General features: G+C 32.9%; 1 protein-coding gene across 1 annotated transcript; it reads left to right on the top strand.

Annotated features, from left to right (window-relative positions):
- The first annotated feature begins 246 nt into the window (after positions 1–246).
- On the top strand, positions 247–27,012 carry LOC114330104 (uncharacterized). The gene is made up of 3 exons (XM_028279422.2): positions 247–406; positions 15,837–16,085; positions 26,826–27,012. The coding sequence occupies exons 1-3, from the start codon at positions 353–355 to the stop codon at positions 26,922–26,924; spliced, it is 402 nt and encodes a 133-aa protein (XP_028135223.1). The 5' UTR covers positions 247–352; the 3' UTR covers positions 26,925–27,012.

Raw genomic sequence — 27,012 nt, 5'->3', positions numbered from 1 at the left:
TTCAAAGACATACCCCGAATTCCGTACAGTTTTTTTTTGTCAAAATGTCAAAATGCTTTTGTTTTTCTTTCATAAATTATAAAAAAGCTAATAAAACTTTCCAGTATTGCAATATTTTTAATTACGTTACGTTATATTGAAAGTTTTCTCAAGCCTTATTGTTTAAAACGTTAGAAAACATAATGAATATGATCATTCCTTGAATGTTGCAATGAGTGAGTTTTTAAATTATATTGCAGAGTCACTTTGAAAATAGTAATTAAAATTCTTTAATTACTTATATTATTTCGTTTATTAAACTAGTGTCTAATAAAAACAGTTCAGTTTATAGAACAACGTTATTATTTTAAAAATGAAGGTGCTAACATTGACTTTTGTGCTGTTCGTACCTTACGTAATTTCTCAGGTATGTATCAATGCTCTTGTTACTGTTTATATTCTATAGCATTGCCATATCTATAATTTGTCTTACCTTAACCTTTACCTTTTGTTAAGCTTAAGTTTTTTGTACATTATTCATTTATCTCAAGAACTTTTTGAGGTTTAGGCTTTAAAAATTGCAATTTTAAGCCTTACAACACTTCCCCTTCTTCTTCTTCTTTTTGCGTAGACACGACTCTGTGTGTTTTTTCAATGTGTCTCCAGTAAATTCTCGTTCCATCATTTTCGTGGTCTTCCCACTGATCGCTTGCCTGTCGGGAACCAACTTTCGCTTTCTTTGCTACTCTATTTGTTATGGTACGGCTTATGTGATAGTTCCATTCTACCCTTCTGTTTTTTCCCAATTGTTAACGTTCTCCACCTTGCATCTCCATGGTATATCTGTAATTCTAGCTCTGTGCCATAGTGTCTTACCATCGATTTTTCGAAGGGTTTTCATCTCTACTGTTTCTAGCGTTCGGTTGGTTTTCTTTGGATCAGGTCGTGTTTCTGCCGCATATGTTATTATTGTTCTAATGACTATTTTGTAAATTCTGCCTTTCATTTCTCTCCCGATATTTTTATTTCTCCATATTGTTTCATTTAGGCAATCTGCGGCTCTATTTGCTTTACTCATTTAGTGTGGTGTGTGATGATAGTGTGATGTCTAGCTATTTAAACTCAACAACTTTTTCTATTATCTGAGACTCCAGTAGATTTGTTGATATTAACATTGTCTTTTTGGGGAAATTAACGAGTTAAGATTTCTGGCGGTTGTATTAAACTGGTGCAACATACGTTGCAAATCATCTTCACTTTGAGAGATTACAATTGCATTTTCTGCATAGCAGATTATTGTAAGTTCTTTTTCACCCATTTGTTATACTTTGTAGTTTTTTCTTTATTATTATTTCATCTATGATCACATTGTTTCTTTGAGCAGTATTCGTTTTTCCGATTGGTAGGCTGCTAACCTTACCATTCTTACCAATCACCCTCCACATCTAAACAGCGGAGAAATCCTTCGAAAAATCGATGGTAAAACTCTATGGGACAGAGCAAGAAGTACAGATATACGACGGAGATGCAAGGTGGATAACATTAATAACTGGGTAAGAAACAGAAGAATGAAACAGAGAATGGAATGACCACATAAGCCGAATGACAACAAATAGGGTAGTAAGGACAGCGAGAGTGGGTTCCCCAGACGATCAGTGGGAAGACCGCATAAACGATGTAACGACAACTTACTAGAGGCACATTGAAAAAACAGACAGTCATGTCTATATAAAAAGAAGAAGAGAAAGAAGATTTATCATCAGTTTGACCAATAGAGAACTCTTCGCTTTGTCTTGTCCCATTGTCAGCTTCAATTTGGCCAGATATTTATTCTTCTGCTTTTGCTTTTATTGTGTTGTTCTTCTTCTTCTTTCTCTTTATAAGCATTTCTGCTTGTTCATTGGCGGATTGATACCTCTATGGAAGGTTGTCACTCCATCTTTTGCACGGTCGGCCGATACTTCTTCTACCGATTAGTGATTTATGGTTATTTCTGGTTATGTGGTTGTTCCATTCTTTTTTTCTATTTAGTGTCCATTTATATATTATGTCCATTATATTGGTCCAAGAGCTGGGAGCGGATTTTGCTCGTGATAAGTAATATGGAACAACTATACGATATGTTGAATTAGTTGTGTACATGACTTTCCCCAACGGGCGGAAACCAGAGTGAGGGACGAGGGTAGTTATAAGTATAAGGGGTCAAAGTGGCGGTTTTTTTTTGTGACGCTCATGATCGAGATAGTGTACCAGAATTTGGAAATAAGTAGGTCATGACGTAACTAAGTAAAATCTCCAGGGGCGGAACGCTGTGTGGCTGACAAAGGAGTGGGGGCAGGGGTGAATATAAAAATTATAAGGGGTTTTTTGTGACGTTCCTGATCGAGATCGAGAGTTCACCAAAATTTGGGAATAAGTAGACCATGCCATAACTAAGTAAAATCCCCAGAGGCGGAAACCAGAGTGGGGGACGAGGGTAGTTATAAGGGGTCACAGTCGCGGTTTGTGTTATTTTTTTGTGACGCTCATGATCGAGGTGCACCAAAATTTGGAAATAAGTATGCCATGACGTAACTAAGTAAAATCTCCAGTGGCGGAACGCTGCTTGTGGTACAAAGGGGTGGTGGGCAGGGGTGAATATAAAACTATAAGGGGTTTTTTAATAAAACTATAAGGTGCCGCAAGGGCACCTTGCGGTGTTTCAAGTAGCATGAGGAATGATGGTGAGGTTGCTAGTCCCACGCATCATCTGTTGAGTTCCGTCCAATTTTGTTTACTAGTTTTCTCCATTCTCTTCTGTTTTTTGCTAACATTTTTGCATCGTTCCATGTTAAATTATTTTCTTTGAGTTCTTTCTCTATTGTTCTTTTCCACGTATAAGATGGTCTACCCATTCTTCTTTTGCCTTGAGCATTGTAATGTAGAGCTTGTCTAGCAATATTTGTTGCTGGTTTTCGTAAGGTGTGTCCTATCATTTCCGTATTTATTTTTAAGCCGGTTGTTTTTGCTATGTTGTTCAATCTGGTGATTTTGTTTTGCAATCTTCGCATTATATCCTTTTGTTCTTGCTTCTTTCATGTGTTTTAAAAGTATTTTTCTTTGTTCCAAGATGGTTTTTGGGTAATCCTCATTCACGAACCATTTTGTTCCTTTTAATTTCACGCTTGCCTTTAAGATTTCCATTTTTTTACTTCCATTTGTTAGCTCAACAAGGACCGGTCTTTCCGAGGTGTTAGTTTTACCGCCTAATCTTCTAATCTCTGTTGTCTCTTGGTCTGCTCTGCAATGTACTTCCATTTTGTTCATGACTTCATGTACTTTGTTTGACAACATTTGGGTATCTTCATTTTCTGTTTCTTCAAGACCGTATATAATTAAGTTTTTTCTCTTCATCTCTCTCTCGATTTTCTCCATTCTATTTTTCTGTTGGTTTATTTCTTGGTTTAGTAGAATATTTTCTCTTTTGAGCTCCTGGATTTAATTTCTTAATTCTTTAAGGTCTTCTTGGATTTCATCCAATTTTTGCTCTATCCTCGTATCCCTTGCTTCCATTCTGTCCAATTTTTCTCGCAAATCGTTTATGAATTCTTCCATGTTGTTACTATTTGACTGTGGGTTTAGGGAGAATTTCCACAAAGTTTGCGTCCCCCGCACTGTTACCGCCGAAAACCTGCTGCAATTCAGCCCTCAGCCCTTACGGGAGCTAGCTTGACTTGCTTCGTTCTCTCTTTTTCTTTTATTTTTTCGTATCCTCTTAGAACCGACTCTGGGTATTCAATCGTAGTCAATTAGATACTAAAGTATATTTTTACACGCGAATAATTTGGCTGTCTGCGGTAAGTGCAAAAATCCGAATCGACTTCGCGGAGATTTTTGCCCTTCTTAGACTGGCCTATTTAAAAGGGTATTTATTTCTTCCTTCCCTATTTCTCAGTGCTTTTTTCAGATTTGGCAACACCGCCAAAAATTGTTTAGCGGTTACCTTCTTATGGAATTAAATAATTAATTGTTTTGTTTATTTATAGCTAACCTTGTTTTTTGACTTGCACTTGCTCTGCAAGTTTTATTCACTTAAAAATGTTTGTGTCACTCCGAATTTTGATGTACACTTCGCTGTTGTCTTTAGATACGACTTGGTATGGTCTTTACATTTTATTTTTACCGCCGTTTTAAGAATTTTCGCGATTTGTTCACAGTGATTTTTCGAACTTATTTATCTAGCCAAACCAACGTTCGTTTTCTTTTAAAACTTACAACACGCGTACATTTTAACGCCCCAAACACAATAGTCTAAGAGCTGGGAGCAGATTTTGTGCGTGATAAGTAATATGGAAAAACTATACGTGGATATGTTGAATTAGTTGTGTACATGACTTTCACCAACGGCCGGAAACCAGAGTGGGGGCCGAGGGTAGTTATCAGGGGTCAAAGTCGCGGTATTTATTATTTTTTTTATGAAGCTCATGATCGAGATAGTGCACCAAAGTTTGGGAATAATTAGGTCATGACACAACTAAGTAAAATTTCCAGGCGCGGAACGATGCGTGGGGGACAAATGTTGTGCAGTATAGTTTTTTCATATTACTTATATTGTGTTGTTCTGGTAGATACCTATGTGTATCGTTTTAATTATTCCTCGAGGTATCTATTATTTGTACAATAAATGGCTAACGTACTTTAAGTTGACCCTGTCATATTATGCTCTCCTAACGTCCACGAAACATAAATATGCCTATTTGTTTAATTCTGATTACTTTTCTTGAACTTATATCATTATAAATATAGCGCCGGTGCATGATTTTCTCGATCTAAAACCTTGTTGTTCTTCCGCTACTGTTATAATTTCATTCGATTCTTTTGTTAAAACTTTGGTTGTTAATTTTAATGTGTTTAATAAATTAATTCTTCTGTAATTCTCTGACATGTCTCTCTTTTTAAGAAAGATATTAGGATATTCTGTATTCTTCTGAGGATTTTCTATTTTCTAATTTCCTTAATTGTTCCTTTACCTCTCACTGCTCAACGTTTCTTTCTTCATCTGTCGTCACTTCAGGTGTTAATAGTTCATTATCGTCACCTTTAGCAAATAAAGATCGACTTGCTTTACAATACAGATTTTCTAAAGCTAAATGAATAAATAATAAAACTATAACTAACAAACTTATTTTATTTTATTGTATTCTATATTATTATTTTCATAGCTCTTTTCTACTATTATTTCATTTACAGTATAAACGTGTACAGGTTTTCTTGGTACGATCATTTTTGACATTCCTGCAACTATTTCTTCATTTGTTCTTCTCTTCCAACTTTTTCCGTAATTTCTGTATTATTTCCTAGTTCTTTTTAATTTTACTAAATAGGCATGTTGAATTTTCAGTATTTTCCAAACAGTAACGCCAATGGTTTTTAGTAAGTCTAATAGTACGGCATCGGCATCCGAATCTAGGTCAACCTTCACCCATCTGTTTACCGGATAAAACATTTTGTTTTATTAAATTTCATACATAGACACATACAACTTGCACGGTTTGCCTATCAAAATATGGTCATAGGCTATGTATGACTCATAGCTATCCTTAAAGGGGGGCGTAGGGTTTGATTGAAGTAAACATTTCAAGCACAATTTTATGAATTTTTATTTGAAAGTATGGGAGAATTACTTTATTTTTAAACTTAATAAGCATATTCAATATAATTTATAAAATATTTAAAAAAAAATCAAGGAATAATATTAAAAAATAAGCCAACGGTGTTAAATTTTTAAAAACACCCCAAAAAACAATGAATTTTGCGGTGGACATCAGAATTCACCATTGTGTTATGTCAAACAAAAAATTCAAAAATATTTTATTAGCTTATGAGTTTCTCAATATGTTTTTAATATTTTTTGACTTTTTGGTATCACTCAGAAGTCAAAACAAAGATTTTATGCAAAAAGGGTGAAAATCGACATAATATGTCGATTAATATGTCGAATTAAATATTATTTAATATTGTTAAATAAAAAATAAGCATAAAAAATATGTCGACAACGTTAACTCATGAAATATCTATAGACAAGGCGAAAACGGCGGGTTCGAAGGGAAAAATATTCCCATGAGATTTTTTTGCATAATCACATTCGTGAGACATCCCAGAATAAGGTTCAAGAAGTCGCCCAAGTGAAAAGTGGGCCAATTTTTTTTAACAATTTTTTTTTATTCAAATTGCAAGAATCAATATTTTTGTCCCGAACAATTTTTTCTGTAATTATTTGGACTAATCTGGACAAAAAAGGTCTCTTATAAATTTTCTCTCAAGTTGATCGTTTTCGACTTATAAGCAATTTAAAATTGAAAAAAACGAAAAATGGCGATTTTCAAGGCTTAATAACTCGGTTAAAAGTTATTATTATGAAAGTCAATATATGACTAAATCAAAGTTTGAAGCCCCCCTACAAGATCCTGAAGAAATTTTTGTCATTATTTTATTACTAAGCTGTTATTTTTAAGTAATAATAATAAGCGCCATGCACGTGTGCGGGGCTGTAAATGCTGAGTGCGAGAGAGAAGCTATTCCAGCAGTCCAATTGTGCATCTTACTCGCACTCACATTTACAGCAGCGTCAATACGATACAACCACTCATTTTTATTAATTAAAAATAACAGCTTAGTAGTAAATTAATGACACAGATTTCTTCAGGATCATGTAACGGCGACTTTAAGCTTTGATTTCGTCACTTTCTGACTTTCAAAATAATAATTTTTGACCGAGTTATTAAGCCTTAAAAATGGCCATTTTCGCGTTTTTCAAATTTTAACTTGCTTATAACTCGAAAAAGATCAACTTTAAAGAAAAATTATAAGAGACCTTTTTTGTCCAGAATTGTCCAGAAAACCTAAAAAAAAATTAGTCCGGGCCAAAATATTGATTTTTGCAATTTGATTAAAAAAAAATTGTTAAAAAAAAATTGGCCCAATTTTCTCTTGGGCGACTTCTTGAACCTTATTCTGGAATGTCTCACGAATGTGATTATGCAAAAATATCTCATGGGAATATTTTTCCCAACGAACCCGCCGTTTCCGCCTTGTCTACTAAAGAAAATATATATATACAAAATTTTAGGTGAATCGGTCAAGTAGTTTTTGAGCTACTATGTCCTTCTTCTTCTTGCAGTACCGCCTCCTATTGGAGGTTGGGTACCATCACAGCTGCTGCACAGCGAGTCGAATATAGGGGTATTGTGCATTATATACAGGGTGTCCCGAAAAGATTGGTCATAAATTACACCACACATTCTGGGGTCAAAAATAGTTCGATTGAACCTAACTTACCTTAGTACAAATGTGCTCATAAAAAAAGTTACAGCCCTTTGAAGTTACAAAATGAAAATCGATTGTTTTCAATATATCGAAAACTATTAGAGATTTTTTATTGAAAATGGACATGTATCATTCTTATGGCAGGAACATCTTAAAACAAAATTATAGTGAAATTTGTCCACCCCATAAGACATTTATGGGGATTTTGTTCCCTTAAACCCCCCCAAACTTTTGTGTACGCTCCAATTAACTCATTATTGTGGTACCATTAGTTAAATACAACGTTTTTAAAACTTTTTTGCCTCCTAGTATTTTTTCGATAAACCAGTTTTTATCGAGATGCGGCTTCTTTTTCAATATATTTACGTAAAATTTTTATGGGGGTTTTGTTGCTTTTAACCCCCAAATGTTTGTGTATCTTCCAATTAAACTATTATTGTGGTACCATTAGTTAAACACAGTGTTTTTAAGACTTTTGCCTCTTAGTCTTTTTTTTATAAGTCACCTTTTTTCGAGATGTAGCTTCTTTTTCAAAATATACCTAAAAATGTAAGTTATAAATCAATTTTCAGATTATTAACAGGTCTCTATAACCGTACTTAACCATATACAAATATGTGGCGGATTCGACAAATATTCAAAATATCTCGATAACCACTGACTTATCGAAAAAGTACTAGGAGGTAAAAAAGTTTTAGAAACATTGTGTTTAACTAATGGTGCCACACTAATAATTCAATTGGAACGTACACAAAAGTTTGGGGGGGTTTAAGGGAACAAAACCCCATAAAATTTTTATGGGGTGCACAAATTTCACTTTAATTTTTTTTTAAGATGTTGCTGCCATAAAAATGCCACATGTCTATTTTCAATAAAAAATCTCTAAGAGTTTTCGATATATGAAAAACAATCGATTTTCATTTTGTAACTTCAAAGGGCTGTAACTTTTTTTGTGTGCACTATTGTATATAGGTAAGTGAGGTTCAATCAATCTATTTTTGACCCCAGAATCTGTCGTATAATTTATGACCAATCTTTTCGGGACAGCCTGTATAATCGCGTTTATTATTAGAATTATATTATTTAAGATTGTTTAATAATCTTTATTTTGTTATATATTTTGATTGGTGAACAGATCGGTGCAGTTACCTACATTTGCTTACCTGTTTACACTGCTTGTCCGGTAGCAGTGAACGTTAACACATAGACAGTACCTTTGAATCAATCTATGTAAAATAGTATAATAACAATTTTTTAGTTTTAAAAAATTATACTAAAGTTTTTTTAATGAAGGGGGGTGGGGTATAGTAAAAATGTTTTGATTTTCTTTTATTTTAAGTAAAAGTACAAAACACCAAGATTACTCTCTAAAAATTCCAGATTTATTGGAGCAAAATTAGCAGAAATACATAGTTAAGAGAAATAAGGAAAAAAATATCCTGTAGGTGACACAACCCCCTTCAGGCCGAAACCAAATTTTTTAAGTAGTATGGACATCTATATTAATAACCTATATGCTTTTGCAGCCTGCAGCCGATTATGATAATATACATAGTTATAAACAAATGAAGATCAAAAAACGTTTAATTTTTGCTTTTTTCGTCTATAACCAAAAAGTTAAGTATTTTAAACAAATTTGAGAGTGAGAATCTCAAAAATTGTATAAAAAACTTCAATATAGCGTTCGCTGAATATGTCTATTCTTATTGGATGCTTAGAAAACTGCAAAATAAATCATAAATTTTGAGTTTATATAAATATTCATAACTTATGTAAAAATTAACTTAAAACGTTCTTGTTACACGGAATGCTGAGAATTTTGGTGCTTAAATCATAGCCTAAATTTCAAAGCAATTAGTAAAACAGTTTAAAATTTATTTAATTTGTTTTTACCAAATTAATTTTTTTTGCAATATTATAAGTCAGAAAATAATGAAGTGACAGTAATACTTTGAATAGTTTATGAATGAAGAAGATTTATACTATTAATTTAATTAAAAAAAAATGACAAAAAATAATTCTAAATACTGCAAAATTTTTTTGCGAGAACATGTGTATTAAAAAAAAGGGGGCTAACTTCGTCCCTAAATTTCCTGTGACAATTGTTTTTCTTTAAAAATGTGTATAAAAATTCAGTCTTTCCAAATATGAAAAAAAAATTTTTCTACGGGTAACGGTTAAAAAGTTATTCTATTTGTTTATAATTAAGCAAAAAATCGACGTGTTTTTGCAAAATAATTTTACACTGTTTAAAATTACTTTTGTCATTTTTTTTTAATTAAGTCACTACTATAAATGTTCTTCTTCCATAAACTGTCAGAAGTCTTGCTGTAACCTTATAATTTTCTGACTTATAGTGTTGCAAAAAAAATGAATTTGGGATAAACAAATTTAATAACTTTTAAACTATTTGACCTATTGCTTTGAAATTTAAAATATAATTTAAGCACCGGAAGTCTCAGAAATTCGTGTAATAAGAAGGTTCTAAGTTAATTTTTACATAAGATGAATATTTATAAAAACTCAAAATTTATGATTTGTTTTGCAATTTTCTAAGCAACCAATAAGGATGGACATATTCAGCGAACGCCATATTGAAATTTTTACCGTTTCTTGGTCTTCATTTGTTTATAACTATGTATATCATCAAAATCGGCTGCAGGAAACATAAAGGTTATTAATAAAGATGTCCATACTAGGGTGGGCCGAAAAAACTAATATTATTTTTTTCAAGTCGTAATACCGCGGAAAAGTTGCGAATGTATGAGACTAAAAATGGGTAAGAATTTAAAAAATATCGGTTTATATCTTCCGTTCGCGCATGAGCCATAAAGTTTGCCGAAATTGGTAAAATACTGATTTTTTGCGATAATTTTTAACAGATTAAATTTAGCGTGGGTACGTTTGTAATAGCTCATTTTCTCATTCTTAATAACCGTACTAACTAAATTTAACCGTGTTATTAAAATCTCTTAACATTGTCCGTTTGCGCAAAAGGCATAAAAATAGCCAAAATATGACAAAATTGCAAAATTGCAAACACACTTTAACCTTTAACTACACGCGCTGGCGTACTTTGTACGCCAGATATAAGAATTCTACTGGAAATGTATTTAAAAATTTAATTTTTGACCTTTCTTATTTTTCTAACCTATCACTGGAATGTGCTTTACAATTTGGTTTTACTTTCGTTATAATCGGCGTTCTGGAAAGATCGTAATTTACATTTTATTATTTGTTGTTTCCGGTGGTGGACAATATACCCCATAATTATATTTCTATAAGTCGTAATATAAGTACATATTTTAATTGTTTTTTAGTCATTATGGCAAAAAATATATTTTTCTTTGTAAACAATACTTTTTCTTCTGTAAAAAATCACATTTAAAAAAATTTTTTATTAGTAATTTTATTTATCATGGAATCCAGTTATTCCATGATTCCAGTTATAAATCCCAATTGACTTACTGAAAAGGAACTCCAAGTATTCACTGATGCCGAATAAGGTTTATAACAAACAACTAAGTGTATTTTTTCAAAAAAAAATTAAACAAATCCGCTGTTTTTAAGTGTATTTTCTTGTGGCGTACAGAGTACGCCACGCGTGTAGTTATGTTATAACTTGATGCGCGGGTAGTTAAAGGTTAAACACATCATTTTCAGAACTTTAGTAGGCTATTATTTAAAAATATTATTTGTGAATATAGAAAAAACCAAATTTTTTACGAGATGCAAGTTTTCAATTCGACAATAATGGTCCAATGTCCATTAGTCCATTGTCCGTCCAGTCAATCTTGCATTATTTTAACACCTTTTTGCTATTACGTAGTAGAAGGCACTTTGAACTGTGATTTCTGTGTAAAATCCGGCATTGCAGACTTTGATAACAATGTTGTTCTTATGAAGCCGTCGCGATTCTCAGCTCCGCAAACTTTTCCAGGGGGTTCTGTTACGAGTTTTACACATCGTTCTACTGCCTGTGTATGAACAGGAAATGACTTTAATATTACATCCCAGTTAGGGGCTGAATCACGCTGAATAATTGATGTTATTTCGGGATGTTGTTAATGTTATTTCGTCAACAGGGATGTTGACCCTGTTATTGAGCGCAATGCTTTTTTCGCCCATCCAGAACATTTGATGTTGGCCATGACACAAGATAACAGAAAACATATAAGAGAGCTTGGACTTCGCAGAATTCTGAAAGCTAGACAGCTAGATAAAACAAGATCTAACATTAGAATATTCAAACTGCCAAAACTAAATTTTGAATGTCGAGACTATTCAGAAATAATTCATTGATTAGACTGTGAGTTATCTTCTCCTCCATTATTAAAAGATATAAATGATGATGAAATAACATTAATTATTCAGAGTGATTCAGCCCCTAACTGGGATGTAATATTAAAGTCATTTCCTGTTCATACACAGGCAGTAGAACGATGTGTAAAACTCGTAACAGAAGCCGCTGGAAAAGTTTGCGGAGCTGAGAATCGCGACGACTTCATAAGAACAACATTGTTATCAAGGTCTGCAATGCCGGACTTTACACAGAAATCAGAGCTCAAAGTGCCTTCTAGTATGGTATAGCAAAAAGTTGTTAAAATAATACAAGATGGACTGGACGGACAATGGACTGGTGGACATTGGACCATATTGTCGAATTGAAAACTTGTACCTTGTAAAAAATTTGGTTTTTTCTATATTCACAAACAATATTTTTAAATAATAGCCTACTAAAGTTCTAAAAATGATGTGTTTAAAGTGTGTTTATTTTAAGTGTTCTCAATACAAGTTCAACAAAATGTATATGTGAGTATTATTTTCATTCAACTAAACTCTTAATTACGAAAAATTAAACGTGTATGAAATATGCAATTTTGTCACATTTTGGGTATTTTTATGCCTTATGCGCGAACGGAAAATGTTAAGAGATTTTAATAACACGGTTAAATTTAGTTAGTATGGTTATTAAGAATGAGAAAATGAGCTGTTACAAACGTATCCACGCTAAATTTAATCTGTTAAAAATTATCGCAAAAAATGAGTTTTTTACCAATTTCGGCAAACTTTATGGCTCATGCGCGAACGGAAGATATAAACCGATATCTTTTAAATTGTTACCCCTTTTTAGTCTCATACATTCGCAACTTTTCCGCAGTATTACGACTTAAAAAAAATAATTTTAGTTTTTTCGGCCCACCCTAGTCCATACTACTCAAAAATTTGGTTTCGGCCTGGAGGGGGATGTGTCACGAGAAAAATCTTATTTCTCTGGACTAACAGTATATTGAATATTCCTACCTTCGACTCGCTTTCCAACAGCTTCGAGCCAGCGCGCTTTAGCGTAGTGAGCAACGGCTGTTTCCATTCCCTTTTGTAAATAACTCCGAGATTCAGAAGCATATTCCAGTGTGCATCAATTTAGGATTTCACAGACAAAAAATAAATTGAAAATAAAAGTTGACAATACTTTAAAAGCGGTTTTCCTAAAACTGCTTATTTCAAAGGTGATGGAAATTTTAACTCAAAACCTACTGCACCGATCCACCTAAAATTTTGCAAATATTTTCTTTTGACATTTCGTGAGGTAACGCTGACGAGATATTATTTTATTTTATGCTTATTTTTTGTTTAACAATAATAAATATGTTGTATTTAATCTTTTTTGCAAAAAAAATCGTTGTATTGATTCCGGAGTGATACCAAAAAGTTAAAAATCAGCAAAATTAAAAAAAACTCGACAGCGTTACCGCGAAAAACTCATAAGCTAATAAAATCTTGAATTGTTAGTTTCACATGATCGAATGATGAATTCTGGTGTCGACCGTAAAATCCTTTCTTTTTTGAGGTGTCTTTAATAATTTGCTACCGTTGGCTTATTTTTCAATATTTTACGTTGAATTTTTTTATGTTCTTTGAATTGTACTGAATATGCTTATTTCATTTAAAAATAAAATGATTCTACCATACTTTCTAAAAAAGTTCCCAAAACTGTACTTGAAATGTTGATTTCAAACTCTACGCCCCCCCTCTTAATGATAGCTATGACCATATTTTGATAGGCAACTCATGCAAGTCGAATGTGTCTATGTAAGAAATTTAATAAAAAAATGTTTCATCCGGTAAACAGATGCGTGAAGGTCGACCTAGATTCTGATCTTAGATTATAAGGGTTGCTCACCGTATTGGTGATGAGTCTCAGTACTATCTAGTTTTACAAAATTCTATGAATATGTTTATTTTATTCTGTTTTGGACTCTCATACAAACCAAATTTATTTTGCCCTGCTTTCTAACGTTATTATCTATTTACCTTTCTCATGAAGTATACTTTTTTTCAGAGGCTTCTTTCATGCGTCAGAGTTTTTCGATTTCTTTCTAAAGCATTAAGTTGGAAGTGACAGAAAAAAAGGTACGTCCATGATTATACTGATCCATAACATTTATTCTAGTTGCTAATTGATGGCGCTATAATAAAAAAAATGATTTACGTATTATCTATATTATATTCATCCGTACAATTTATACGACTATAAAAATTAAAGACACCTTTTTACATACATACATACATAATCGATGATCCTCTTACACCGTAAGGTGTCGAGTTGTCTTCTTTACTCGTTATTCTCTGCGAACTTACGCCACTTTTTTCGGTCCCTAGCTAATTCTTTGGCTTCCTGCCACGATTTTCCTCTATTCTGCAATATTTCCATCACACTTGTATTCCACGTTTTCCTTGGTCGGCCTCTCCTGTTTTTCCCTATTCCACACCTTTTTATAAACTAAATAAATGCGATTAATTTGTTTTTGTACCAAATTTCAAATAAAAGAGTCAGACTGCAATAACCTTTTTGTATTTGGCTGATTACGATTGTGACAATTGTCCAATTTAATAAAAATGGCATGCAATGATTCTCAAAATCACTCAACCTACTCAAAATCATATATGACGTCAAAATTAATGAAACACTGAAAGACTGAGAAGAACTAATCATTTTTTCCGACTATAGCTCCATTTATCCACAACTCGAATCAATGTCTATATCTACGAACGTACCTTTTTCTCTGTCACTTGTGACGCACTGAAAAAAGCCTTTGAGAAGCAGCATCTCTCTCTCTCTCTCTCTCTCTCTCTCTCTCTCTCTCTCTCTCTCTCTCTCTCTCTCTCTTTCCCTCTCAGGTGACCTTCCGAGCGCAATATTTGTACTTTTGCATAATTTGCTATTAAGGGTTCTTTGTAATATTAATACAACTCGTGGTTAAACCTTATTCTCCCCATACTGTTGTCGCAGATGGGTCCCAACGTTCTTCTCAATATCTTTCTCTTTCTTATAACTAAATATGTGGTTAAGTAAGATTAGAGAGACATGGTATATTCTATAATCTTACCTATACTAAATTTACATTCAAGATGTAGTAGTAATTAACAAAACAAGACACGTTAAATGCTACTAGGAGCACTCCCGAATCATAACTTACAATGTATTAACTTTGGAAATCATGATTTGGTATTTACAATGTACATACATTGTAAATTTTGATTCGGGAGTGCTCCTAGTAGTATTTAACGTGTCTTGGTTTGTTTGTTTCTACTGAATCTTGATTGTAAATTTAGTACAACCGTTTACAAGGTGGATTTTACAAACGTTCAAAATATCTCGATAGAAACTTGCTTATCGAAAAAGTACTAAAAGGCAAAAAGTTTTAAAACCATTATGTTTCACTAATAGTACCACAATAATAATTAATTGGAACGTACGCAAAGATTTGGGGGCTTTAAGCAAACAAAACCTCCATAAAATTTTTATGGGGTGCACAAATTTCACTGATTTTTATAAGATGTTCCTGCCATAAGAATGCCACATGTTCATTTTCAATAAAAAATCTTAATAGTTTTCGATATATTGGATTCGAAACCTTTTGATGTACCATTTGTAATAAGTTAAGTTAGGTTCAATCGAACTATTTTTGGTCCCAGAATATGTGATTTAAATTATGAACTGACGTTTTGTTACACCCTGTATAATTAAGCATAACCTAAATAGTATAAAGTACCCCATATAATATGAAGAAAATAGGCAGAATCTAGAATTGGGATAATGTGTAGCTTACCTCGTATAAAAACGTATCTTTGGTTCAACCGGGCAATGTGTGAAAATGGAAATAATGACTGAAATTAATTCTTGAATTTAAAATTCTTCTTCTTCTTCTTTGAGTGCCTCTCCTATCGGAGATTGGATATTATTAGGGCGATTCTAATTTTATTTACTGCTGTTTTGAACAATTCGTTAGTGGTACAGCCAAACCACTCTCTCAAATTTCTCATCCAGGACATTCTTCTACGGCCTGGATTTCTTCGTCCTTGGATTTTTCCTTAATATTAATGTATGTATTAATTTAAAATTAATATTACCTAACCTATGATTTGCATAATTAACTTTCTTGATATCTCCAATATCAGACATAATATCGTACTTCATAACATTATTGCCACATCCTGCATAATATATATTTTTTTCATGTTCTATACCTTTATTACTTTCTGTTTAGAATATCGCTCAGTTTACTCCACTCATAGCTGCCCATCAAGCATGTGCATCAAGGACCGGGATACAACCCGACTTAGTCAGTGGAATGTTACAAGGGAGATTTCCGAATAATCCGGCTTTAGCAGACCATTTGTTTTGTATACATAAACGACTTGGGATCCAAGACTCTGATGGATCAATAAATACAAACCGAATTGGACAACTGGCAGGAATAATCGCTCCAAATGCATCACCAGAAAGGATCCAAGAGGTATAATAAGTATTTTTAAATACAAATTTTGTATACCGGGTATCGTCAAACGGACCACTGGAAACTTAAAGAGAAATTCTAAACTGTTGAATTCCTGCTTCCCTAAATATTTTACATCAAAAGTCAAGAGAAAATACACTAAGCTGCAAAATTAACGAAATACCTTAAAATGGGACATGCTAAATGTCTCGAATTTCCTAAACCTGTTTTAGAATGTTATAGCCTTATACTCTGGGCTAATTAGCCAAATTCATGGAAAAGTTATTTACCAGCAATTTTATTGCTGGAATCGAATTATAAGATCCTATATATCAGTGTTTCCCAAAGTGTGGGTCGCAATGAGGTACTAGGGGGGTCGCCGGAAATTTCCAAAATAAGACAAAAACACTACTTTGTTAAATCATGTATTTTTATTTTAATAAAGCCGTAAATAAAAATTAACAATTAATTATCAAGCGAAACATAAAACTAAATATTAAAAGTCCTTAAAAGTAAAAGAAAAAAATAAAGTCAAATATTACAATGTTAATGAGACCCATGCGCCTGTTTTTTTGAAACTAGTCTTTCAAATCTAGGCTGTGTATTTGAGACACACACAATTATATCGTTTTCAAGTACGAGACGATTTCTCACTTTTGTTTTAATGGCAGTCATAGACGAGAAACTTAACTCACATAAATATGATGTTACAAATGGAACCAAACATTTTACAGCTTCATTCGCCAACTGAGGGTATTCCTACATCTTTTTGGTCCAAAATTCGTCCGGGTTCTGGGAAAAAAATTGGAGCTTCAACATTCCATCACTTGATATTTCAATAAGTTGTTCTTTCATGTTTATTGGTATTTCAGCATGTTGAAAGGAATCGGCTAAAAACGGATTCAGTATCCATCTGCAACTGTCGTAACTGTTTTGAATTTCTTCGGGGAAATAATCACAGAGCTGTTGTTTTAAATTAAGCAAAGTAACTTGCATGCCTGCATAAACTTGTTCAGAATTTGTAGCACTGTAACATACATTTTCTATAATTTCCTGAACGCACTGGAATGAATCGAGCTGCTTTTTGCCAAGCGAAGTTGACCATAAATCGATTTTTCTTATAAACCCCTTAATTTTATCTGTGGCTGTAATTATATTAATGTCGCGACCTTGCAAATTACTGTTCAAAATATTTAATTGTTCGAATATATCAGCAAGGAAACCTAGTTTCAAAAGCCAAATAGGATCGGAAAATTGATTTTCATATGGGGACTTCTCATCTTTCAAATACATTAAAAGCTCTGCTCTTAAGTCAAATACTCTTTTTAAGACGTTGCCCCTTGAAAGCCACCTTACTTCGGTGTGATAAAGAAGATTTTGAAATATAGCACCCATGTCTTCGCAGATTTTTCGAAAAATACGGGTCTGTAAAGCTTTTCCTTTAATGGAATTTACAACTTTAATGATGGATTTCATAACACAGTCCATTTCAGGAGGTAAAGCTTTTGACGCCAGAGCTTCTCGATGTAAAAAACAATGTCTCCATGTGGCATTAGGCATTATTTCTTGTAATCTGACGACAAGACCAGATTGATGTCCTGTCATAGCTTTAGCGCTATCTGTGTATATAGCAATACATTTTCCCCAGTCAATAACATATTTACTTGTGCGTTTCACAAAACTGTCGAATCAACATTTTCCAGTGGTATTGGTCTCCAATGGGAAACAAAATAAAATATCTTCTTGAATGCCATTATTTGTATCATATCTTACAAACGTAATAAATTGGGCACAGTTAGATATATCCGTGGATTCGTCCATTTGAAGAGAGAAGTACGTGCATTTATTAAGATTTTCCACAACTTGCGCTTGAATATCTTCTGTCATATCACTAATTCTTCTTTGGATAGTATTATTTGACAGAGGTATTGTTTTTAACTTTAAAGACTCTTTTTCACCAATCATTATATGTACCATTTCAACAGCTGCTGGCAAAATCAGATTTTCAGCAATTGTGTGCGGATTACTAGTTTTGGCAACGCGATAAGCAACTTTATAACTTGCTAATAATGCTTTCTCGTTAGTAGTGGTTGCCAATTGAAAAGTATCTTGCTGTTTGTGAAGGACGTTCAGCTTTCTTTCAAAGAATTCTACGGGTTTGTCTTTTTTATCTGGATGTTTGCTATTTAAACGTCGAAGTAACTTTGATGGCTTCATGCTTTCGTTTGACAATACTTCTCCACAAATAACACATTGTGGTTTATTGGAAATAATGGTAAAACCATATTTAAGATATTCATCACTGTAAAATCTGTTTTTCTTTTTATTACTGCCACTTTCAGACGTAGATGGTTCTGCACTTCTTTTTAAAAACTTATCCATAATTTGTAATTTATCGTAGACGTAAATACGTAAACGGGAATACGTAAGTCGCAAAATATTTACTCATTACTTAATACCGCTGCATTCGCCACAACGTGCTGTTTCGAACTGAGGTCTCATTGCACATCGCCGCTTATATAAAGCCAAAACGAGGCTACGAGAACGTTCCACAGTGCCATCTAGTAGCGAAGTAAGGAGTAGAGCATTCGCGAATATCATGGAAAAGTATTGCGATGTAGACACAAAGATGTCGCGGTGTACAATGTGCAGTCGACTTTTTATTATTTATTTTTATTGTAAATGCTAGTCTGGTAGAAGTACTACTAGTGTACTGGTGGGACAGATCGCAATTATTAAAATAATTGTTGAATTTTTTAAATGTATTTAGTTTGAATTTAAACAGTAAAGTAAAATAAAATTTTGAGGAACCATCAGTTGTAAATTAGGCACGCTATTTTTGTCGCTATTTTGGTTTGGGTGATGAGTAGGGGGTCGTTTTTAAACAATTTTTTTAACAAAAAGGGGTCGCGCTTTAGATAAGTTTGGGAAACACTGACCTACAAGATGGCACAGTGCACTTACCATCTTATTACACAAAAAGGGCTCTCCAACAGACCTCAATAATTACCGACCCATAAGCCTATTAAACCACCTCTACAAGTTATTCATAAGAATAACAACAAATAGACTAAAAAAATTGATTTTTACCATCCTAGAGAACAGGTAGGGTTTAGGAAAAACTTTGGCACTAACGACCACCTCCAATGCGTAAAAGGGATTATAGAAAGATCCATCGAATACAACCGACCCTTGGTCCTGGCTTTCATAGACTTTCGCAAAACATTTGATACAATAGAAACTAACAGCATAATGAGCGTTGGAGAAAAGTAATATAGATACACGCTATTTTTGTCGCTATTTTGGTTTGGGTGATGAGTAGGGGGTCGTGAACAATTTTTTTAACAAAAAGGGGTCGCGCTCTAGATAAGTTTGGGAAACACTGGAATAGAAACACAAGTACCTGTTTTCATTTTTTTATATTTACTTTGTTATTTATTTTAGTTTTATTCTACAAGAATTTGTAGGATGAAAGTTTAAATTCAGAGTTTTTAGGCATATTTCAAATGGCTCATATTTATTGCCAAAACTTAAAATCGAAAAATGTGATAGGTTTTGAAGTACATGATCTAATAATGGAATCTACATAGTGACCAGTGACCAGTGAATGAAAATAATAGTTTTTATTCACATCATGATCGTAAAAAATAGCAAATCGCGTAACGTCAATTTATTTAACAGCTTTATAAATACTGACTTCATTTGTGACAAAATGCAAAAATTGGACAGGAAAGCTGCATTCTTCACCATTAAAACAAAAGCATGTTGATTTTTGTTAGTGATAAGTCGACATTTAAGTGGTTACAGGGACGTCGCCCAGGGGTAGGGGTGGCATACTATTTGCACTCTTTTTGAGATCCCAAAATTGATATTTTCTCAGCAAAATTCAGCTTATTCGTATAAGGTCAAATCTGACTTTTATAGATCAACTGAACCACAGAATAAATAACAATACAGAAGCGAATCTGACTGTCGTTTCCATTGATTTTTTAGGGACTGAAATATTTGACCTTGTGCACCAGTTACCAGTTACAGAATAGAACTTGATGTTCTAAGGAATAGGCCATTCCAAATGATGTAATATTTTTGACAAATAGTTATTAATTAAATATGAAATATAAAATTTAAATCTTGAATGGGTTGCATGTGAGAGTTCATTTTAAATGAAGTAAAAGTCAGACTTACTCTCAATCTTTATTATAACTTCCGACGACCGGTTTCGCTCTTTAAAATTTGTAGAGCATCTTCAGGTCAAAGGTAACAAGTTACAAAATGCTACAAATAAAAACCAGAACTAGCACATTGTCTGGTTGTAAAAGATGCTAAAGATCCATATGATCAAGCCAATGTTGAATAACATACATAAAAGTAGCGAAATAGCATACCAATGCACATGCAAGCATTCATGGGGGTGGTGGTACAAAACTTCCCTCAAACGCAACAACATGCGCAGAAGTATGCTATATATAATCATGCAATCATAACGTGTCGTACTTACATTCGGAATCCGAATTCCGAATGTAAGTACGACACGTTATGATTGCATGATTATATATAGCATACTTCTGCGCATGTTGTTGCGTTTGAGGGAAGTTTTGTACCACCACCCCCATGAATGCTTGCATGTGCATTGGTATGCTATTTCGCTACTTTTATGTATGTTATTCAACATTGGCTTGATCATATGGATCTTTAGCATCTTTTACAACCAGACAATGTGTTAATTCTGGTTTTTATTTGTAGCATTTTGTAACTTGTTACCTTTGACCTGAAGATGCTCTACAAATTTTAAAGAGCGAAACCGGTCGTCGGAAGTTATAATAAAGATTGAGAGTAAGTCTGACTTTTACTTCATATAAAATTTAACTATAAAATATAAATAAAATACAAAACAAAACATATATAAATATAAAATTTAACTATAAACAACTGTCACATCAGTTGCAAAAGTGAGGCTGCACCAGTTGCGTTGACACATGAGCAGGAAAATTGTGTTACCGTTTTCGGCAGGAGTTTCGCTTCTGTGTGAATATTTATTCTGTGACTGAACTAACAATACTCTGGCAAATGTATTATGTATATTGTTGCCAAATTTGGGAATGTGTTTAGTTCGTAAAACAATTTTAAGCTTCAGTCCTTTTTACATAGTGTCTCATGACTTTTGATGTATATAATTAGGGTAGCAGGAATTCAACAATTTGGAATTTTCCATTGAGTTTCGTAGGGCCCGTTTGACAATTCACCACACGGTATATTCACTAAAGACTGAAACTGTTTAATTTTGTAATCAAAATAATTGATTTAGACACATTATGTATGTAATAAGTTGTAAAATTCTCCTTTATCCATTATAAGGAGGTGGGAACTTTTGGCTACAACTGTATACTTTACTGGGATTCTAAAGCGGTGGTCTCCAATAGACGCTGTATGCTGCCTACAGTTTCGTTACTTTTAATAAACTTTTTCTACAGCCGTGTTAAAAATGCAATTTTTAGCACTCCATACGAGGGTTAAAAATGCTACTTTAAGGCACTAGTGCTTTAAAAATTTTAAGGCACTGCAGTTTGTATTGACCGTATAGGCAATTTCGATGTAATGACAAAAAAATATAAAAATGGAATGTCAGTCAAGTTCAAGTAAAAGTTTTTGTAGATATTGTCCTGTAGTTACGTTTGTAGAAAAAATATTGTATGATATGCGTGTTAAAAACTACATTTTTAAGGCACTCATGTGAATTGCAGAACTCGCTATCGCTCATTCTGCAAACTTTCACATGCGTGCCTTAAACGTGTACTTTTAGCACTTATATCATAAATAACTATTAAAGGAAAACAACTATCTTACAACCGAAAATAGTTAAAACAGGGTAATTCTAAAACAAATTCAAATTACGAGGTGAATTCAAGTGACCACCGACTTAGCCGGTTATCTCCAATAAACGCCGTAGGCTGCGTGCAGCGTATATTGGAGACCATTGACTAACGTCCCATCAATAATAAAAGAATGTGTCTGTACTTTGTACGCACGTAAGAAGTTATACTTCTATTATATGATTTTAACGATGAAAATATACTTTAAACAGTTTATTTTTATTTTATTTAAATAAAAAAGAATAGGAATCGTCCGGATTTGATCCGGGGGCCCCTCGATCTGTAGTCGAATGCTCTACCAATGACCCACAATCGCTCTATTTACATGATTTCTCGGACATAATGACAAATCACGGTAACACATAGACGAACTGACGTATAAATATTAAAATGTTTTAATAATACTTATTATCTAACTCCCGAGGAAAACAAATCCAAAGACACAAACATTAAAATAAATATATTTACTAATATATTCTTTTCACACCTTTTTTGAACTGATACATACATAACTTGAGAGATTTAGCAACTAATAATTCCATACTATATGTGTGCGCATGCGCGTGGCATAATAAAAAATTCACTCCCAATCGCGCCTAAAGAAGTATAACTTCAAAAAGAACACTTGTAAAGTAAATATTTATTAAAAAATAAGGCATAATTACAATATGAGTTGAATCTTAAAAATACTTTTTGCCTAAAGCTAAATTGCATCCAACATACTTATGAAGTTTTTGCACAGCTTTCCTTTTTCTTTTGAGAACAACAGAAACATCTTATTAGCTTATTAAAACTTCAGGGCAATTAAAATATATATTGTATCTCTGTGATATAGATAGTGAGTGGCAGTTCGATAAAAATAGAACTCCTTTAGTGTCCGGCCAACTAACTGCCAGTATAATTTTATCATTTACCAATGAATCAGATTCATCGCTAGATTGTTCCTTATCAATAAAATGGGGAGCCTTCTCTCTCTGCTTGTGCTTCATGTAAATTTAACAAATCGAGTTTCAAAATTATTCCAAGATATATACTCTCACCAGGAGTTCCATCTAGTGGGATGATTTATACAGAGCAAAGATTGCAAAAGATTTTAATCAGATTACGTGTATCCGAGAAAAAAAAATAGTAAAATACTAATTCACGAAAAGGATGTCAAAAAGGATGTAAAAAATGTACTTGATAGTTTACTAAATGAGATAGTGGCAGCTACGGCCACCAAAATAACAAACCAGGAAGGTCTTCAAGCGCTTCAAAAAATTAAGAAAGGTAAATTAGTTGGACCAGATGATATTTCTGAGAAAGTGTAGACAGCTACATAGGAGAAACATTAAAAAGGTTGGCTAGCAAGTTTGTTTAATATAGGCGGAACAAACGCCAGACGAATGGAGAAGCAATATATTAGTAACTATAGTGGGAACACGCAAAATAGGATTCTATTTTAGTGACGTCACGTTGCCCAGCAACCGTAGATTCTCGCATTGTTAAATTCGTTTTGTGACGTCAGCAAAATATAATTCTATTTTGCGGGAGAGCAACATCGCCAGTTAACTTGGCGACAGAATACGCACAACGTCACAGAGACTGATGACCATCCCCTAAGCCACTCTGCAATTTTGGGTTTGTGCGTCTCGCCAAGTTAACTGGCCATGGCACTACCACTACTGTTTACAAACACAAAGGAGATATACAACAACGCACAAACTACAGGGCCATGAAACTATTTAGTTACTTCAGATCAATAACAATTTTAATTATAAAGCATTTATTGATCATGAGAAAGTATATTATGATAGAGTTACACGAGAGTTTCGTAGTGGTTACTCAATAAGAAAGGAGCTTACCTTCAATATGTGAAGATTGGGAGAGACATGTGTGAGTAATAACTAGTTTTAGGACTGGAGTGAGAGACGGAAAAATTTCATGTGAAAGGTGGATTGCACCAGGACTCAGTATTTAGTCCTTATTTATAATAATCAATGGTGTAAATCATGTAACAGCGAAACTACATGATAATATTTTCTGGTGCTAAATGTATGAAGGAAGTTCAAAGACTGAAACAGTGGATACAGATCAAATACTGGAACAGTGAAGACAAGCTCTTACAAAAAAGTTTAAAGCTTAGTAGGTTAAAAACAGAATATTTGGAATGCTCATTTAAAGATGGAATTATTACCAATAAAATGATAACTTTTGATGACTCAAGAGAGAATCTTATCAATAAATGTAATTAGGGCAACTGACTTTGCATAGGGATAAAGGCCAAGATAATGATGATGAGCCGTTTGCTATTTCACTAATTTTATTCGTCGACATTGCAGAAACTATACATTTTCGGCAATAAAAAATATCAAATAAACCCATCTCTATGTTCTCAACTGCATTTATCAGTTTTCGTATAGGTATGTTGTAAAATTCTAAGCACTCTACCGGATCCAGATCAATATCAATTTGTGTGTGTTGTATTTTAAAATACAGAAAAAATATTTGCGGCACAAATTTAAATCTGGTCAAATATTTTTACGACGTACGTATTTATTTTGTGTCTTGTACCGCCGAATCCACTTAGCAACAAGTGAATATAGGCCAGGGTAATAAGACAAAAATATACCCTGTTCGTGACACTTGAGCAGCCAGGGTACTGAAGCGTTTTTTGACAGGTAATATCTATAGGAACAAATTATAACTATTTCCTACGTAGGATCTGGCGGCCATTTTTATTTATAAACAATAACTATCAAAAAATGGCACTTTCCCCATTTTTTTCAAATCAACGGAATACAGTGAAACTTATGATTTTTTTAGTACAAATATCTTCGAGATTATGGAAAAAGCTTTAAAATGACGTATTACAATGTTTGATATACTCATCCATTGTTAATGTAATTGCGAAAAAAGGTCGGAATTGCAAAAAAAATTATTTCTCAATAACTGTTGTAAAAACTAGTGTACAGATTTGATTTTTTTGTCAAATAAGGGTTCTTTGGTGCTTAATATGCGATAAAAATTGTAAAGCGATTCATTCAATTGTTTATCATAGAGAGCATTTTTTTGCAATAACATAAGTCAGAAAAAAAATGACCTTAGAACCATTCCACCGGTGTCAAATGAAAGAGCATGAGCTACATTTTCAACATGGTTTAAAAAAGTGAATAAAAAATGCATTTATTAGTAATAAATAATTATTCAAAAGAATCGTCATTTTTCTTTATAAACTTTTTGAATAACTTTTTCCAAAAAAATTAATTTTTTTACCCTGTTTTAAGTGCACAACTACCAAGTAATGTTATCTATATAATAATTGATAAAAAATTGTAATAAATATGTATAATTTCTTATATAACAAAATAACAAGTTTATAAGGAAAGATTTACGATACTCTTGCATAATTATTTATTACCTACTAATAAATGCATTTTTTGTTCACTTTTTTTAAACCAAGTCGAAAGTATGGCTCATGCTCTTTCATTTGACATCTGCGGAATGGTTCTAACGTCATTTTCTTCTGACTTATATTATTGCAAAAAAAATGCTCTCTGGGATAAACAATTTGAATAAAATTTAAACAATTGAATGAATCGCTTTGACATTTTTATCACATATTAATCACCAAAGAACCCTTATTTGACAAAAATTTTAAAGCTGTACACTAATTTTTACAACAGTTATTGCGAAATTATTTTTGCAATTCCGATCTTTTTCCGCAATTATATTAACAATAAATGAGTATATCAAACTTTGTAATACGTCATTTTAAAGCTTTTCCCATAGTCTCGAAGATATTTGTACTAAAAAAACCGTAAGTTTCCCTGTTTTCCATTGATTTGAAAAAAAGTGAAAAATGCCATTTTTTGACAGTTAATTGTTTATAAATAAAAATGGCCGCCAGATCCTACGCAGGAAATAGTTACAATTTGCTCTTATAGGTATTACCTGTCGAAAAAACGCTTCAGTACCCTGGCTGTTCAAGTGTCATGGAAAAAACCTTATTACCCTGTCCACACCTTTAACTACACGCGCTGGCGTATTTTGTACGCCAGATATAAGAATTCTACTGCAAATATATTCAAAAATTTAATTTTTGACCTTGTTTATCTCTCTTACTTATCACTTGAATGTGCTTTACAATTTGGTTTTAGTTTCGTTATAATCGGCGTTCTGGGAAGATCATAGTTTGCAGTTTATTATTTGTTGTTTCCGGTGGTGGAAAATAGACGCAACGATTATATTAATATAAGTAGTAATATAAGTACATATTTCAATTGTTTTTTAGTCATTATGGCACAAAATATATTTTTCTTTATAAACAATAATTTTTCTCTTTTAAAAAATCACATTTCAAAAAATTTTTTATTAGTAATTTTATTTATCATGGAATCCAGTTATTCCATGATTCCAGTTATAAATCCCAATTGGCTTACTGAGAAGGAACTCCAAGTATTCACTGAGGCCGAATAACGTTTATAACAAACAACTAAATGTATTTTTTCAAAAAAAAAAAATAAACAAATCCGCTGTTTTTAAGTGTATTTTCTTATGGCGTATAAAGTACGCCACGCGTGTAGTTATGTTATAACTTGATGCGCGGGTAGTTAAAGGTTAACACTAACGTGCGGCGAAAATTTCTTTGAAGTCGACGGAAAGACCGACGGCACGACATATAGCGTGCGTTGTATGTCACGAAAATATTTTTGCAGAAAGCCATGCGGCGCACAGTGCACATTAACAAAAAGTTCAACGCACACGAGCAAATTTGTGTCAAATACAACGTACAACGTAAATTTGTATTGATGTGGATCCGGCTTAAGACATTTAAATTTGTAAAGAATTTTTAATGCAACATATACGTATTACAAATATATCTGTAACATATTTTTGTTTTTTTTTGCAGGTCATCAATGTTTGCGCAGTTCAAAAAGGTAGCCCAGGAGCTACAGCCCTTGATATGGATCGTTGTTTATACAACCAAGCAGGTGGAGCTTTAGGATAACTGTAACCTGAAAAACTGTGGTGTTTGCTTTTATATTGTTTCTGTTACATTTTTTTGAAAAATAATAAATTTAAAGTAAAAATAGTTA

This window comes from Diabrotica virgifera, chromosome 7 (assembly GCF_917563875.1).
Source record: "Diabrotica virgifera virgifera chromosome 7, PGI_DIABVI_V3a".
In the NCBI taxonomy this organism is placed as follows: Eukaryota; Metazoa; Arthropoda; class Insecta; order Coleoptera; family Chrysomelidae; genus Diabrotica; species Diabrotica virgifera.
Note: the sequence above shows the minus strand (reverse complement) of the source record. Positions and strands in the feature narration are given on the sequence as shown.

Excerpts from the sequence above, each read along its gene's own strand:
- LOC114330104 (XM_028279422.2), top strand. The coding sequence starts at position 353 with ATGAAGGTGCTAACATTGACTTTTGTGCTGTTCGTACCTTACGTAATT. Across the intron at positions 407-15,836 it reads TACCTTACGTAATTTCTCAG|AATATCGCTCAGTTTACTCC; the intron begins GTATGTATCAAT and ends CTTTCTGTTTAG. Across the intron at positions 16,086-26,825 it reads CACCAGAAAGGATCCAAGAG|GTCATCAATGTTTGCGCAGT; the intron begins GTATAATAAGTA and ends TTTTTTTTGCAG.